At 44.3% G+C, this 15,158-nt stretch overlaps 1 protein-coding gene across 1 annotated transcript; it reads left to right on the plus strand.

Moving 5' to 3' along the window:
- Positions 1 to 7,339: 7,339 nt before the first annotated feature.
- Positions 7,340 to 8,819, plus strand: LOC146062736 (uncharacterized). Its single transcript, XM_083174775.1, has 3 exons — positions 7,340 to 7,849; positions 8,163 to 8,321; positions 8,443 to 8,819. The coding sequence occupies exons 1-3, from the start codon at positions 7,665 to 7,667 to the stop codon at positions 8,726 to 8,728; spliced, it is 630 nt and encodes a 209-aa protein (XP_083030901.1). The 5' UTR covers positions 7,340 to 7,664; the 3' UTR covers positions 8,729 to 8,819.
- The last annotated feature ends 6,339 nt before the right edge of the window (positions 8,820 to 15,158 follow it).

Consider the following 15,158-nt stretch of genomic DNA (forward strand, 5'->3'; position numbering starts at 1 on the left):
TTATATAACTGAAAGAGATAGAGAGAGATAGAGAGAGATAGAGAGGCCTAGTGCTATATTTTGTGCTGCTGCAGTGTGATAGAGCTATAGATAGATAGAGAGAGATAGAGAGAGATAGAGAGAGAGAGATAGAGAGATAGTGACAGATTGTGCTATATATTTTTTATATAACTGACTGCTGCCCCCCCTTTTGTGCTGATCAGTATAAATTAACTGATCAGCAACTTTTTGGGGGCGCAGGTTTTTTTTTATATACAGTTCTGGCCAGGTACATCGTGGTTTACAACGCGCTTTTGAGGGCTCTGACTCGCGAGTTGCAGATCGCGTTATGTCCTGCGTTATGTACCACGCCATGCAATACATAGTTTAACCACTGGGTGACTAATGCTCCACGTTAAGACTTTACGCTACGGATTTTTGCTAACCAGCCACTTTTCACTAGGGATTTTGTCCTTACTTTACGGACAGAGTATTTTGTATTTATTCGCAGACGCAGCTACGTACGGTCATTTATGTAATTGGTACAGAAGCCATGCTAACCTTTGCTATTGCTAGATGACTACTTAAATTATTGGAGGACCTACAGTATCATACAGTACTTTACACTACGGATTTTGTCCTTACTTTACGGACAGAGTTATTTTCTTTTATTCGCAGCCGCAGTGACATACTGGATGGTCATGAACTGTATTTGATTGGTGCAGAAGCCATGCTAACCATCTGCCAGCAGTAAAATCACAGGCAATAGTGGCCTAGCGGGTAGAGGCACGGCTTCACTATCTCAGTATCAGTAGTTCGATCCTCAGTTGGTTACATTATATTTTTATTTTTGAAACGTTCTTTTTTTTTTTTTTTAAACTAATACAGGTACTGTAGTTACAGTAGTTGATGCTTATCAAATTCTTTCGGACTTTTCCACAAACAAAAATTCACAATGGCAGGCCTCCATGTACACGATAGTTAATACCCATACTGTACATACTGTACGGCGCTACAGAGAACGGTTTTTTTCGCAAAATAGATTTACTGTAGCTTTTCAGGTAAAACTCCTTGTCTTGAGGACCGAGTTTCGGGATAAAATTCGCTAACCTTTACTAACCAGCCACTTTTCAATACGGATCTTGTCCTTACTTTACGGACAGAGTACAGTATTTGTACATTACAGTATTTATTCGCAGAGGCAGCTACGTACGGTCATGTATGTAATTGGTACAGAAGCCATGCTAACCTTTGCTATTGCTGGATGACTACTTAAAACATTATTTGAGGACCTACAGTATCATACTTTACACTACGGATTTTGTCCTTACTTTACGGACAGAGTTATTTTTTTTTATTCGCAGCCGCAGTGACGTACTGTATGGTCATGAACTGTATGTGATTGGTGCAGAAGCCATGCTAACCATCTGCCAGCAGTAAAATCACAGTGGCCTAGCGGGTAGAGGCACGGCTTCACTATCTCAGTATCAGTAGTTCGATCCTCAGTTGGTTACATTATATTTTTATTTTTGAAACGTTCTTTTTTTTTTTTTTTTAAACTAATACAGGTACTGTAGTTACTGTAGTTGGTGCTTATCAAATTCTTTCGGACTTTTCCACAAACAAAAATTCACAATGGCAGGCATCCATGTACACGATAGTTAATACCCATACTGTACATACTGTACGGCGCTACAGAGAACGGTTTTTTTCGCAAAATAGATTTAGCTTTTCAGGTAAAACTCCTTGCCTTGAGGACCGTGTTTCGGGATAAAATTCGCTAACCTTTGCCAACGTCACTTTTCACTACGGATCTTGTCCTTAGTTTACGGACAGTTTGTACAGTATTTATTCGCAGAAGCAGCTACGTACGGTCATGTATGTAATTGGTACAGAAGCCATGCTAACCTTTGCTATTGCTGGATGACTACTTAAAACATTATTTGAGGACCTACAGTATCATACTTTACACTACGGATTTTGTCCTTACTTTACGGACAGAGTTATTTTCTTTTATTCGCAGCCGCAGTGACGTACTGTATGGTCATGAACTGTATGTGATTGGTGCAGAAGCCATGCTAACCATCTGCCAAAAGTAAAATCACAGGCAATAGTGGCCTAGCGGGTAGAGGCACGGCTTCACTATCTCAGTATCAGTAGTTCGATCCTCAGTTGGTTACATTATATTTTTATTTTTGAAACGTTCTTTTTTTTTTTTTTAAACTAATACAGGTACTGTAGTTACAGTAGTTGGTGCTTATCAAATTCTTTCGGACTTTTCCACAAACAAAAATTCACAATGGCAGGCATCCATGTACACGATAGTTAATACCCATACTGTACTGCGCTACAGAGAACGTTTTTTTTTCGCAACAATAGATTTCTCCAAACTCAGACACAGACCGACACCTCACACAATAAGATGTTGATTGCAGTCATATGTTAATTGCAGTCTGCCTTTTTGTTATGCTGGTAATTGTACATAATTCAAATGCACCTATCAGCTTCATGAAGGATTTCCTTTGTCTGCCAGCATAAATTCAGCTACAGATATTAAAATTGTCAAACAATCCAGTTTGTTTTTCTGCATCTAAACCGTGTAGAATTGCTACGGATCGTCTCATCATCTCTTGCTTGTATACAAGCACGAGATTGTACCTGTACACCTGGACTATTCATTCTGCTGAATCCAAAGTCAAGTTGTTGCTGCGTTCCTGTTCTACCAAGCGTTACCATCATACTGCCTTCCTTCCGCAAGAAGAGTACAGTACTGTATCTTCTCGCTGGAGCAGTAAGTACACTATACAGTACAGTATTTATACTGTATATAGTCATTTGTACATTTCACTGATTGCTGCATTACAGTATACAGTAAGCAGCACTACAAAACGGTCCCTGCGCGGAAGCGCTCGGTTCCCACCCTTCCCTGAATGAAGCTGTTTCCCTTCTTTTCCTACTGTTCAAATGCACCCGGTGCAGAATACTGTATACAATCGCCTGCTGTGTACAGTATAGTGTACTGTATTCAGATACTGCAGGCTGCCGCTATGAGTATTGGGGCAGATGTACTGTATTAAGCCTTAACAAGAGATTCAATCCAAGGGTGATAAGGAGAGATAAACGTCCAGCCAATCATCTCCTTTCTGACTTTTTTCAAACACAGCCTGTAACATGGCAGTTAGGAGGTGATTGGCTGGATGTTTATCTCTCCTTATCACCCTTGGATTTACCTCTTGTTAAAACTTAATACTATACATCTGCCCCACTGTCCGTAAATACTAGAGTCTGTTTCGCAGACTTACTGTATACAGTATCGAGTAGTGATATCGTGATTTTTGATGCCTTACACGTTCAGTGCAGTGCAGTAGAGATACAGTAGCGCCATGTGGAATATTGTACAATGTGTTAAAATTGCCTGGTGTGTATGGGCCGCAGATCCCCGACTAGCGATGACAGTACTCTATTAGGGTGGGCTACTTTAGGCTGCTAAATAATACTGTAGTTCTCTCCGTAATACCATTGGTGTAATACCGTAAAACACGTATTTTTTCCTCAAACGAGGGGACCGGTGTTTTTCTCATGTTTACAGACTGTTTCGCAGGCTTAGTCAGCAGTAGGAGCACATGTGATACAGTATCGTGATTTTTTCATCTGAAAATTGCCTGGTGTGTATGGTCCAGAGTTCCCCGACTAGTGATGAGAATACTTTATTAGGCTACTGCAGGCTGCCGCTATGGGTATTGTCCGTATAATGTGTAATAAATCCTGGATTGGGGTATTGTCAGTAATATTGTTGTAATACCGTAAATAACGGATCATTTTGCATTTTTTCCCGCATACTGTACTTGTAATTGAAGTAGTCACAGCAATAGGATCACGTGGTACAGTATCGTGATTTTCCGCCATTTTAGGGATCAACATGGATGCCACATACAGTACAGTGCAGTGCAGTAGAGATAGCGCCATTTAGAATATTGTACGTGTTAAAATTGCCTGGTGTGTATAGGCCGCAGATCCCCGACTAGCGATGACAATACTCTATTAGGGTGGGCTACTACTGGCAGGCTGCTACTATGGGTATTCTCGTATAATCTGTGCAACTGTAAATACTGTTGGTGTAATACTGTAAATACTGTACAGTAACGTATTTTTTCGCAGGTGGGGGGATTTTTGCGCATATTAATAGACTATTTCGCAGACTCAGTCATACTGTATTTGTGTAAAAAAAATCCCCTAGCTGTGTACAAAATCCCCTAGCTGTGGGAGTATTGTAAGTACTGTACAGTCATTACATTAAAAGTAATGCCATGACCACAGGCTGCTCCCCCTGTATAATAATTTGTGTCATGGCATTACTATTATTAATAGTAATGCCATGACACAAATTATTATACAGGGGGAGCAGCCTGTGGTGTCATTGCATTATTATTATACAGAGGGAGCAGCCTGTGGTGTCATGGCATTACTTTTACAGTATATTATACAGGGGTAGCAGCCTGTGGTGTCATGGCATTATTATTATGCAGAGGGAGCAGCCTGTGGTGTCATGGCATAATGCCATGACACCACAGGCTGCTCCCCCTGTACAATAATAATGACACCACAGGGTGCTCGCTCCACCTGTATAATATAAAAGTAATGCCATGACCACAGGCTGCTCCCCCTGTATAATAATTTGTGTCATGGCATTACTATTATTAATAGTAATGCCATGACACAAATTATTATACAGGTGGAGCAGCCTGTGGTGTCATTGCATTATTATTATACAGAGGGAGCAGCCTGTGGTGTCATGGCATTACTTTTACAGTATATTATACAGGGGTAGCAGCCTGTGGTGTCATGGCATTATTATTATGCAGAGGGAGCAGCCTGTGGTGTCATGGCATAATGCCATGACACCACAGGCTGCTCCCCCTGTACAATAATAATGACACCACAGGGTGCTCCACCTGTATAATATAAAAGTAATGCCATGACCACAGGCTGCTCCCCCTGTATAATAATTTGTGTCATGGAATTACTATTATTAATAGTAATGCCATGACACAAATTATTATACAGGGGGAGCAGCCTGTGGTGTCATTGCATTATTATTATACAGAGGGAGCAGCCTGTGGTGTCATGGCATTACTTTTACAGTATATTATACAGGGGTAGCAGCCTGTGGTGTCATGGCATTATTATTATGCAGAGGGAGCAGCCTGTGGTGTCATGGCATAATGCCATGACACCACAGGCTGCTCCCCCTGTACAATAATAATGACACCACAGGGTGCTCCACCTGTATAATATAAAAGTAATGCCATGACCACAGGCTGCTCCCCCTGTATAATAATTTGTGTCATGGCATTACTATTATTAATAGTAATGCCATGACACAAATTATTATACAGGTGGAGCAGCCTGTGGTGTCATTGCATTATTATTATACAGAGGGAGCAGCCTGTGGTGTCATGGCATTACTTTTACAGTATATTATACAGGGGTAGCAGCCTGTGGTGTCATGGCATTATTATTATGCAGAGGGAGCAGCCTGTGGTGTCATGGCATAATGCCATGACACCACAGGCTGCTCCCCCTGTACAATAATAATGACACCACAGGGTGCTCCACCTGTATAATATAAAAGTAATGCCATGACCACAGGCTGCTCCCCCTGTATAATAATTTGTGTCATGGAATTACTATTATTCATAGTAATGCCATGACACAAATTATTATACAGGGGGAGCAGCCTGTGGTGTCATTGCATTATTATTATACAGAGGGAGCAGCCTGTGGTGTCATGGCATTACTTTTACAGTATATTATACAGGGGTAGCAGCCTGTGGTGTCATGGCATTATTATTATGCAGAGGGAGCAGCCTGTGGGGTCATGGCATAATGCCATGACACCACAGGCTGCTCCCCCTGTACAATAATAATGACACCACAGGGTGCTCGCTCCACCTGTATAATATAAAAGTAATGCCATGACCACAGGCTGCTCCCCCTGTATAATAATTTGTGTCATGGCATTACTATTATTAATAGTAATGCCATGACACAAATTATTATACAGGGGGAGCAGCCTGTGGTGTCATTGCATTATTATTAATACAGTATACATGAAACAGCACAGCAGATACTGTACTGTGTATTACGCGTCCCCTCACGGGTCTTGCTGCGCTCGTCACGCTTCAGGTTCGGTGGCTCGCTGCGCTCTATACAGTATACTGTACTGTAAAATCAACTCCAAACTCCACGCCGACGTGTGTAGTGGGGGCTGCCTGCGCTCGCCACGCTTCGGGTTGGTGTTGATAATGGGGTCTCGTTAACAATGGTGGTGCATTTAAAATAGTCATTACCCATCAGGGTACTCATCTGGTTGCCTGTACAATTAAAAATCGTTCCTATCGCTTCATATCACATGCGATGTGATTTTTGGTTGTACAATGCCCTGCGATGGAAATCGGGGGCGCCTTGATAATACACAAGTAACCCATTTTTTTTTAATCATGCTACTTTTTGCCAATTTTCCGATCTACAGTAAATCTCCAAGTGTGTATAGTGTAGGCCACCAATGGGAGACACAACACTAGCAAAGTCTCCCGTCTGCTGATTTGACCAGCATGCCAGCGATGATGGATAATTTTTCATCCATCATCGCTGTGTGTGTGTGTGTGTGTACACCGCGCGTGCTTTCAACTTGCGGACCGCCTCTGCGCCTCCCCTTCTCCTGCCCCTGCTCCTTCCCCCTGCTCTGTGTTGTTATGAGCAGGGAGAAGCCACACATTACCGGCCGCTAGGGTTGCCACCTCATCCCTTTAATCCTGGAGACTGTACTGTATTTGGTACTTTATAACAGAAAAAATGGGAAAGGTCACTTATCGGGCGCTTGAAGGAGTTTGTTCTGCGCTGTAATCTCCAAAGTCAAATCTTATGGGAACTGAGTTCTCACCAGTCCCATATGCGTTTAAATATGTAGTCTCTCCAGGGCACATCAGCTGGGCTTTAGTACTGCCAAAGGTCCTGGTCCAACGATTCCTTTCTCTGTCCCATACACAGTCCACCAACGCGTTTCTTCCTCCGCAGAGGACTTTTTTAAGGTGTCCTGCATTACTGCGTATGAGCCCTTTATACAGTATACAGTACCTGGTCTATTCCCGCTTCCTGGCCGGACTCTAATTAATTGTGTAGAACTACTGTACGTGTCCCATAGTCCTTTGCGAGGAACAGCGGGACTTCCTGTTTGCCGCTGCCGGCTTACAGGGTAGTCTTGGCAACCCTGACGCTCAGACACAGCAGAGCGCAGGGTGCGTGTTCACGTCACTCCCGATCCGGCACTCTTATACTGTAGATCCTTTATATCGTGGGCTGTTTGTAGACGTTTGTGTAATGTCGTAACGTCACTTCCGGTTTCGTCTGAAGTGACTACAGCTCACAGGATTCCTCTCACAAAGTGCCGTGATTCTGGGCAGTGTATTTGGTACAGTACTTGTCTATTATCACGGCGCCCATCGCATCGCATACCACTAATTAAGGGAAGGCAACCCTACCGGCTGCACGTCCGGCCCCAACTTCACTCCTGCCTGCCCGGCTGCCAGCCAGTCGACTTGTTGCCGAAGTACCAAAATTTCCATTACTGGTCAGTATTTACGGTACATTACTGTATCTTGTCTCCACAGTTCCTGAGATTAAACATGCCGCCAAAAATCACCAAAGAAATGAGCCAGATCATCGTCAAGATGAAGCAAGATAACAAGACAACACGAGAGATCCAGGCTTGGCTGAAAGAAAGTGGTACTGAAGTTCATTTACAGACTGTGCGCAATCATGCTTCTATGAGGATGCGCCCCAGATACAGAACTCCTTCTCACTGCACATTGTAAGTACAGTACTCTATACAGTATTAGCAGATTCTAAAATTACTGTACTGTACATTACTACTGTATACTGTACTGTACCAGGCGGCTTCAAGCTGTGGCCCTCCAGCCGTTGTGAAACTACTGTACAATTGCCATCATGCTGTGCCATCGATTTGCTATTAGAGAAAGATACTGTAAAGTACAATTACAGTGTGGCAAGGCATGCCTGGATGTGTAGTTTCACAACAGCTGGAGGTCCACAGTTTGGACATGCCTGCTGTACTGTACAGTATGCTGTACAATCATTTTTGTCTGTGTTATACTGTACTATAGGAAAGTCCAAAAGATTGTAGAAGAATTAACTTGTGGTGATGATGAGCGTACTGCTGGAAAAATAAAAAACATTCTTCATTCGGACTATGATATGGACGTTTCAGTTTCCAGTGTGAAACGGATGCGAAGAACAATGGGATGGAGATATTGTCGCACAAGGTAATGTAAAATACTGTACTGTACAGTACATCAACCTTAATTTTACAATACTGTATACTGCAAGTCATAAGCATTTAATGTCTCAATGGTCCTAATTTTTTTTTACTTACTGTACCTGTAGGCTGCATCCCATGATAAGAGATGTCAATAAAGAAAAGAGAGTGATACAAGCTCAACAGTGGATTGACAGTGCCGAAAAATTTAATGATGTACTTTTCACAGATGAAACTTCTGTTTCTATGGAGAGGTTCTCAAGAATGTCCTTCCGCAAACCTACCTTTATCTCATTGAAACCACGAGCAAAGTTTCCATTAAAAGTCCACGTATGGGGAGGTATATCTCGCAGGGGTGCTGGACCTATGTTAGTTTTTGAAGGTACTGTACTGTACATTTCTACTGTACTGTAGTTTTAAACAACTCAGAACCCTGAAATGTGTACATGTTAATGGCATCTTACTGTATCTCTGTAGGGATTATGGATAAGATCTTCTTCCAAGAACAAATAGTCGATCGTGTTTTGGTGCCATTTATCAGAAAATACTATCCATCTGTACACAGAGTATTCCAAGATAATGACCCAAAACATTCTGCTTCTGCAAAATACATGGAAGAGAGAGGAATAATTTGGCAACGCACACCACCAGAGTGAGTATTATTCGAACAGCATTTACTGAACTACAGTACACTACTTATTGTACAGTCGTGATTTTAATACTACTGTACTGTACAGTACAGTATGTTAATACAGTAGTACGTACTTAACTTTTGTATGTACTGTACTACGTATACTTTAGGTCACCGGACATGAACCCAATTGAAATGGTCTGGGCACAAATGAAGAAGTTCATCAGGAATGAAGTGAAACCGAAAAATAAACAAGAACTTTTGGATGGGATCAGGACTTTTTGGGAAAAAAAACTGACACGTGTATTAAGTACATAAACCATCTGGACACCGTCTTGCCTGTCGTCATTGAGCGAAATGGGCATGCAACTGCTATGTAGATTCTCCAGTACTGTATAATACAGTATACTGTACTGTACAGTACAGTACAGTACCTCTCCTTTTACTCGCTGTCCACCTCACAACTTACTGTATTTCCCTCCCTTCAATGTTTACTTGACATGTACTACACATTGCAGTTTGCTTGGGTCAGAGAACAAGGAAGAACCACTGGCCTGAAAAAAGTAAGTTTATGATCTTACTGTACAACACTCTTACAGATTGTCATGTGTACTGTATCTCTCGCTCGCTATTATTTTTTCTACTCTACCATGAGCAAAATCAAGCGTGTTTGGGCCAGAGAACAAAGGACAGGCAATGAAATGGAAAAAAAGTAAGTTTATGATCTTACTGTACATTATCTCTCTCCCTCTCTCCCATCCCCTTCCCCTGCCAACATGTCCCCCCCCCCCCCGAAACCCTTGTGACCATTCAGTACTAACACTATTCTTTTTTCTTCTCCCCTTACTGTATCCACCACATGCCACTCTACCATGAGCAAAATCAAGCGAGTTTGGGACCGAGAACAAAGGACTGGCAATGAAATGGAAAAAAAGTACGTTTATGATCTTACTGTACATTACTGTATCTCTCTCCCTCTCTCCCATCCCCTTCCCCTGCCAACATGTGTCTCCCCCCCCGAAACCCTTGTGACCATTCAGTACTAATGCTATTCTTTTTTCTTCTCCCCTTACTGTATCCACCACATGCCACTCTACCATGAGCAAAATCAAGCGAGTTTGGGACAGAGAACAAAGGACTGGCAATGAAATGGAAAAAAAGTACGTTTATGATCTTACTGTACATTACTGTATCTCTCTCCCTCTCTCCCATCCCCTTCCCCTGCAAACATGTGTCTCCCCCCCGAAACCCTTGTGACCATTCAGTACTAACGCTATTCTTTTTTCTTCTCCCCTTACTGTATCCACCACATGCCACTCTACTATGAGCAAAATCAAGCGTGTTTGGGACAGAGAGCAAAGGACAGGCAATGAAATGGAAAAAAGTAAGTTTATGGGGCGAGATTTTTTAGTCATGAAAAGTTGCAATTTTTTGGAAATGTGCGATTTTGTGATTGAAAAAAAAAAAAAAATTGGCGTGAGGTCCCCCCTCCTGTACATAACCAGCCCCGGGCTCATTGAGCCGGACCTGGTTCCAAAAATACGGGGGACAAAAAGCGTAGGGGTCCCCCATATTTCTGAAACCAGCCCGGGACTCTTGGACCGGTCCTGGTTCCAAAAATACGAGGGACAAAAAATCTGGCGGTTCCCCCGTATTTTGAAACCAGCACCGGGCTCCAACAGCCCGCAGTGTCATGCCACAGCCGGGGGACACTTTTTACACAAGGTCCCCCGGCCGCACCATGAGCACCGTGGCTGGTCAGCCTTGGACGGGGTACCTGGAGGAGTGGGGACCCCCCCCCAATAAAGGGGTCCCCCCCCGCCAGCCTTCACCCGTCCAGGGCTGAAGCCCGGGGCTGTCACCGGCGTCCCTGGCCATTGGACGCCGGCCTGATAGGGTTAAATTGTCATTCCTAGCATTGCTTAATACAGGAGAACTGCAAGTGCCAGCAGACCTCCCCAAGCAGGCTGGGACTTGGGGAACCACAAGTCCCAGCATGCGGGGCATTAATAGGCCCACTGGGACTAGTAGCCCACCTGTAAAAAGAATGTTAAAATAAAGCACACGAATGCGAATTCCGGAGTTAAAAATAATCGCACTTTTAGAAAAGTGCGATTTACAGTATGCCGCAAATCGCCACCCATTAAAAAAATGGATTTGGGAAAACAATGAAAAAACGGCCGTTTTGGCGATAAAAATCGCCAAAAACCCACCATCGATCTCTAATACTGTAAATGTCACCCATGAACTTACTGAACATTACTGTATCTCTCTCCCTCTATCCCCTCCTCTTCCCCTGCCAACATGTGTCTCCCCCCCCCCCCCCCTGAAATCCTTGTGACCATTCAGTACTAACGCTATTCTTTTTTTCTTCTCTCCCCATACCACTCTACCATGAGCAAAATCAAGCGTGTTTGGGACAAAAGAGACACCCACTGCCTTGGAAAAAGCTTTCTTGTCACCTACTGTAAAATACTGTACTTTACTTAAAATACTGTGTTAGGACTGATTGAATTACTGTACTTTTTTATTATTATACAGTATTCTACGTTAAGTCCCCAGACAAACTGCAAACCATCTGTACAGGGTCTTGCCTGACGTCATTGAATGAAATGTAATGTAATGTACATTACATGCATACTGTAAATAACACTTCTCCTGCACTGTATTGTACTGTACTGTATGTTTTAAGAAAAATGAAGTGCTGTAATGTACTGTACAATATTTTTGGTCAATGCTGTGTTTTGTCAATAAAGTACCGGTAGTCCTTGCAGGTGCTGAAGTACTGTAGCAGGCAGCGGCGGAGAGTTGAGTGCAGTGGTGGGTGTCAGGGTAGCGGCACTGCGGAGGTAGTAGGCGGCTTTGCGGCTGTGAGGGGAGTTGTAGCTTGGAGGTCGCGGCTGGAGAGGGTAGCAGGCATTGTGCGCACTCTGCAGAAGTGTGTCAGTGAGTAATGAGTACACCTGTGTGTCTGTGCTGTGACCTGGGAAGTGTGTCAGGGGGTGCGGGTGCATATACTGTAGTACAGTATTTGGCTTTTGTGTGTGTGTGTGTGTGTGTGTATAATGCTGGGGGGGCGGGGTTCATTGGGGAGAGAGTGTGAGAGAGAGAGCAGGGGATATAGAGAGACAGTGGGAGAGAGAGCAGGGGATACAGATGCACAAATATTAAGTACTGTAGCACTGAAATGTACAGTATTAAGGTGGACCGCAGCAGGAATCTCCGATCCCTGCTGCGATCCCCCCCTGCAGCACCGCCGGCCGCATCCCCCATAGGTTTCTATGGGGGATGCGAAGCTGCCCGATGTATCAGCCCCCCTTTCGTAGCCCTGTCCCTGCGCACAGCAGGTGATACAGTACATCCCGGTGATACTGTATGATCGCATTTTACAATGCGATCCTGGAGGTACTGTAATATTCCGCCCAGATCGCATTGTAAATGCAATCAATGATAAATGGGGGCCATAGAGAGACAGTGGGAGAGAGAGCAGGGGATAGGGAGACAGTGGGAGAGAGAACAGGGGATAGGTGTACAGTGTGAGAGAGAGCAGGGGATAGATGCACAGTGTGAGAGAGAGCAGGGTACTGTATACTGTAGATGCACAGTGTGAGAGAGAGCAGGGGAGTGGGAGTACCTGTGTCTGTTGTGTTCCGCAGTTACTGTAGCTGCTAGGTATAGAGCCAGCCTTCTTCTTTGTGCTGCCAATGGAACCCGGGAGGAAGAAGATGACCACGGGAGAGGTGAAGGGGGAGGGTGCTTCCAGTGGAGCGTGAGCTTCAGCAGCCGGGGGGAGAGAGCAGCGTTGCCGCTGCTGCAGGTCGGCAGAGCCCATGCTCTGGGATGTGTGGCTGCGTGGAAGACCAGCGGGGATTAGTGCAGAGGCTGTCCGGCAGCGTGAAGGAGACCAGGGGAGATTATTGTGTTGGCTGTCCGGCTCCTGCTCACCTTGTAATTCACCGCAGTAATTCCATTAAGGGGGGGTGGGGGGGTGGGTAGAATGGGACTTGTTTTATAACTTCCCTGTCTCCAAATCTCTGCTGCTTTGCATGGAGTCCAATCTTACTGTAAATCCCAGTATACCCGCTGCCAGATGCCCAATGCTGCAAAGGGACAGTGGATTAGTGAGGCAGCCAGCTCGCTCACCTCAACCCCCACTGTGCCAGTGCTGGGGAGATGGCAAGTGACATGCTGCGCGCTGGGGTCGGCCGGCTGGCGGGCCAGGGATTGCCCTGGTGGCTCCGTTTCCATGGGCGGGGTGATCAACCACAAAAAAAAAAGTAGTCTACTACTAAGATGGATACTGTAGTAACACAAATAAATAGCACTGCACATTTAAAACAAAATAAATTATTTATATATTTTTTAAAATATAATTAAAAACTTCATTTTCGGTCGCAATCAGTCTCCCGATTTCACTTCGTATGGCATCTGTGAAAATAAAAAAAAATTAACAGTTTTAGAACAGTAATACAAGTTGAGTACTTTACAGTTACAAGGCACCGTGTGGGGAATTAAGTTGAGAGACAGTGGTGAAAGCCTTAATTACTGTAAAAAAAAAAGGTTTAAAAACACCTGTACTGTAAGTTACAGTATTAAGAAGTACAAAACTGTACTGTACCTTGTTGGTCTTCATCCTGAATTGATGGTGCAGGAGTTGCTGTAAAAAAAAAAGCACTGTCAGTTTACTACTAGTTTAAAACTAAACTTCTAATCTTCCATCCCCCGAACATACTGTACAGTACCCTTTTTCCCACTACAGTATCTTCATCAGCATTGGTGAAACCGAGATCACCTCCACCGACCAAACGCGCGGCCTTGGTGTCATCATTGACTCCTCCCTCTCTTTCACCCCCCACATTCGTGCTCTCTCCAAGTCTTGCCGTTTTAACCTACGCAACATCTCACGCATCAGACCATTCCTCTCCACTGACACGACCAAAATTCTCATTCACTCTCTTGTCATCTCCCGCCTTGACTACTGCAACATCCTTCTCTCTGGGTTACCTCGAACACGCCTTGCACCACTCCAATCCATTATTAACACTGCTGCTAGGCTCATCTTCCTCTCCCGCCACTCTACCTCTGCCTCCTGGAACAACCTCCCGCCACCTACTGTATCAGGCTTTCTGATTCCCTTACCTCCTTCAAGCGCTCCCTCAAAACCCACTTTTTTCGACTAGCCTATCCCTCCTCCTAACCTCTTTTGATCCTCCTATCATGCCTCCGTTCCCATCTGTTCCTACAGTACTTACAGTACAGTATCCTATTGTTTTTCGTTCGTCCTCCTTTTACTGTAGTCTGTTAACTCTTATGAGTAGGGCCCTCCTTCCTCCAGTACTCACCCTACAGTACCTCTTTACCTCACCTGTGCTCCTCTCCTGTTGTTCCCTTCATCTACTGTACTGTACTGTACTTCATTTCAACACCTACAGTACTTCTGAACTGATGCTGATTTTAGTTCTACCAGCTACAGTATACTGTACCCCTATTTACAGTATGCTGTAATTTTCAACACACCCTGTACAGTACGTTACCTTGTAATTTGTTTTTTTGTTTGCTACAGTACTGTATGTACGGCGCTGTGGACACTTTGTGGCGCCCAGGGGCGCTGGAACGTTTTTAGGTTGGGGGGGGGGCAAGATATAATCTCATTTTGGCGCACCCTAAATTGCTATATGTTACCCCCGGGCACTATACACACTGGCAGCGGCATATACTGTACACGTGGGCATTATACACAGGGCAGCGGCATACTGTATATGCGTGGGCATTATACACTAGGCAGCGGCATTTACGCATGGGCATTATACACAGGGCAGCGGCATATTCTGTACACGTGGGCATTATACACCGGGCAGCGGCATATACAGTACATGTGGCCAGAGACACCAGGACTGACATTAATCCAGGGGTTGTCATTTACTCGTAAAAAGTGGAAAAAGTGGCACTGTCACCCCCAAACAGATTTATGTGATTATGTCTGATTATGATAATCAGACATAATTACATAAACCTGTTTGGGTGTGAATCCAGGGGTAAATGACAACCCCTGGATCTGTCAGTCACTGGGGAAGGGAGGGTGAGAGGAGCAGCATTTACCTTTAAGTTTTAGTTGTGGCAGCACAGCGTGATGGCTGCTGCTGCGGCTGTTGTAGGATGCTCCCGCGGCTCCCGCCCATGCACTGATCCACGCGACCAGTCTCCCTCCCTACG

This window comes from Crinia signifera, chromosome 3, assembly GCF_055691185.1.
Source record: "Crinia signifera chromosome 3, ASM5569118v1, whole genome shotgun sequence".
NCBI classification, from domain to species: domain Eukaryota; kingdom Metazoa; phylum Chordata; class Amphibia; order Anura; family Myobatrachidae; genus Crinia; species Crinia signifera.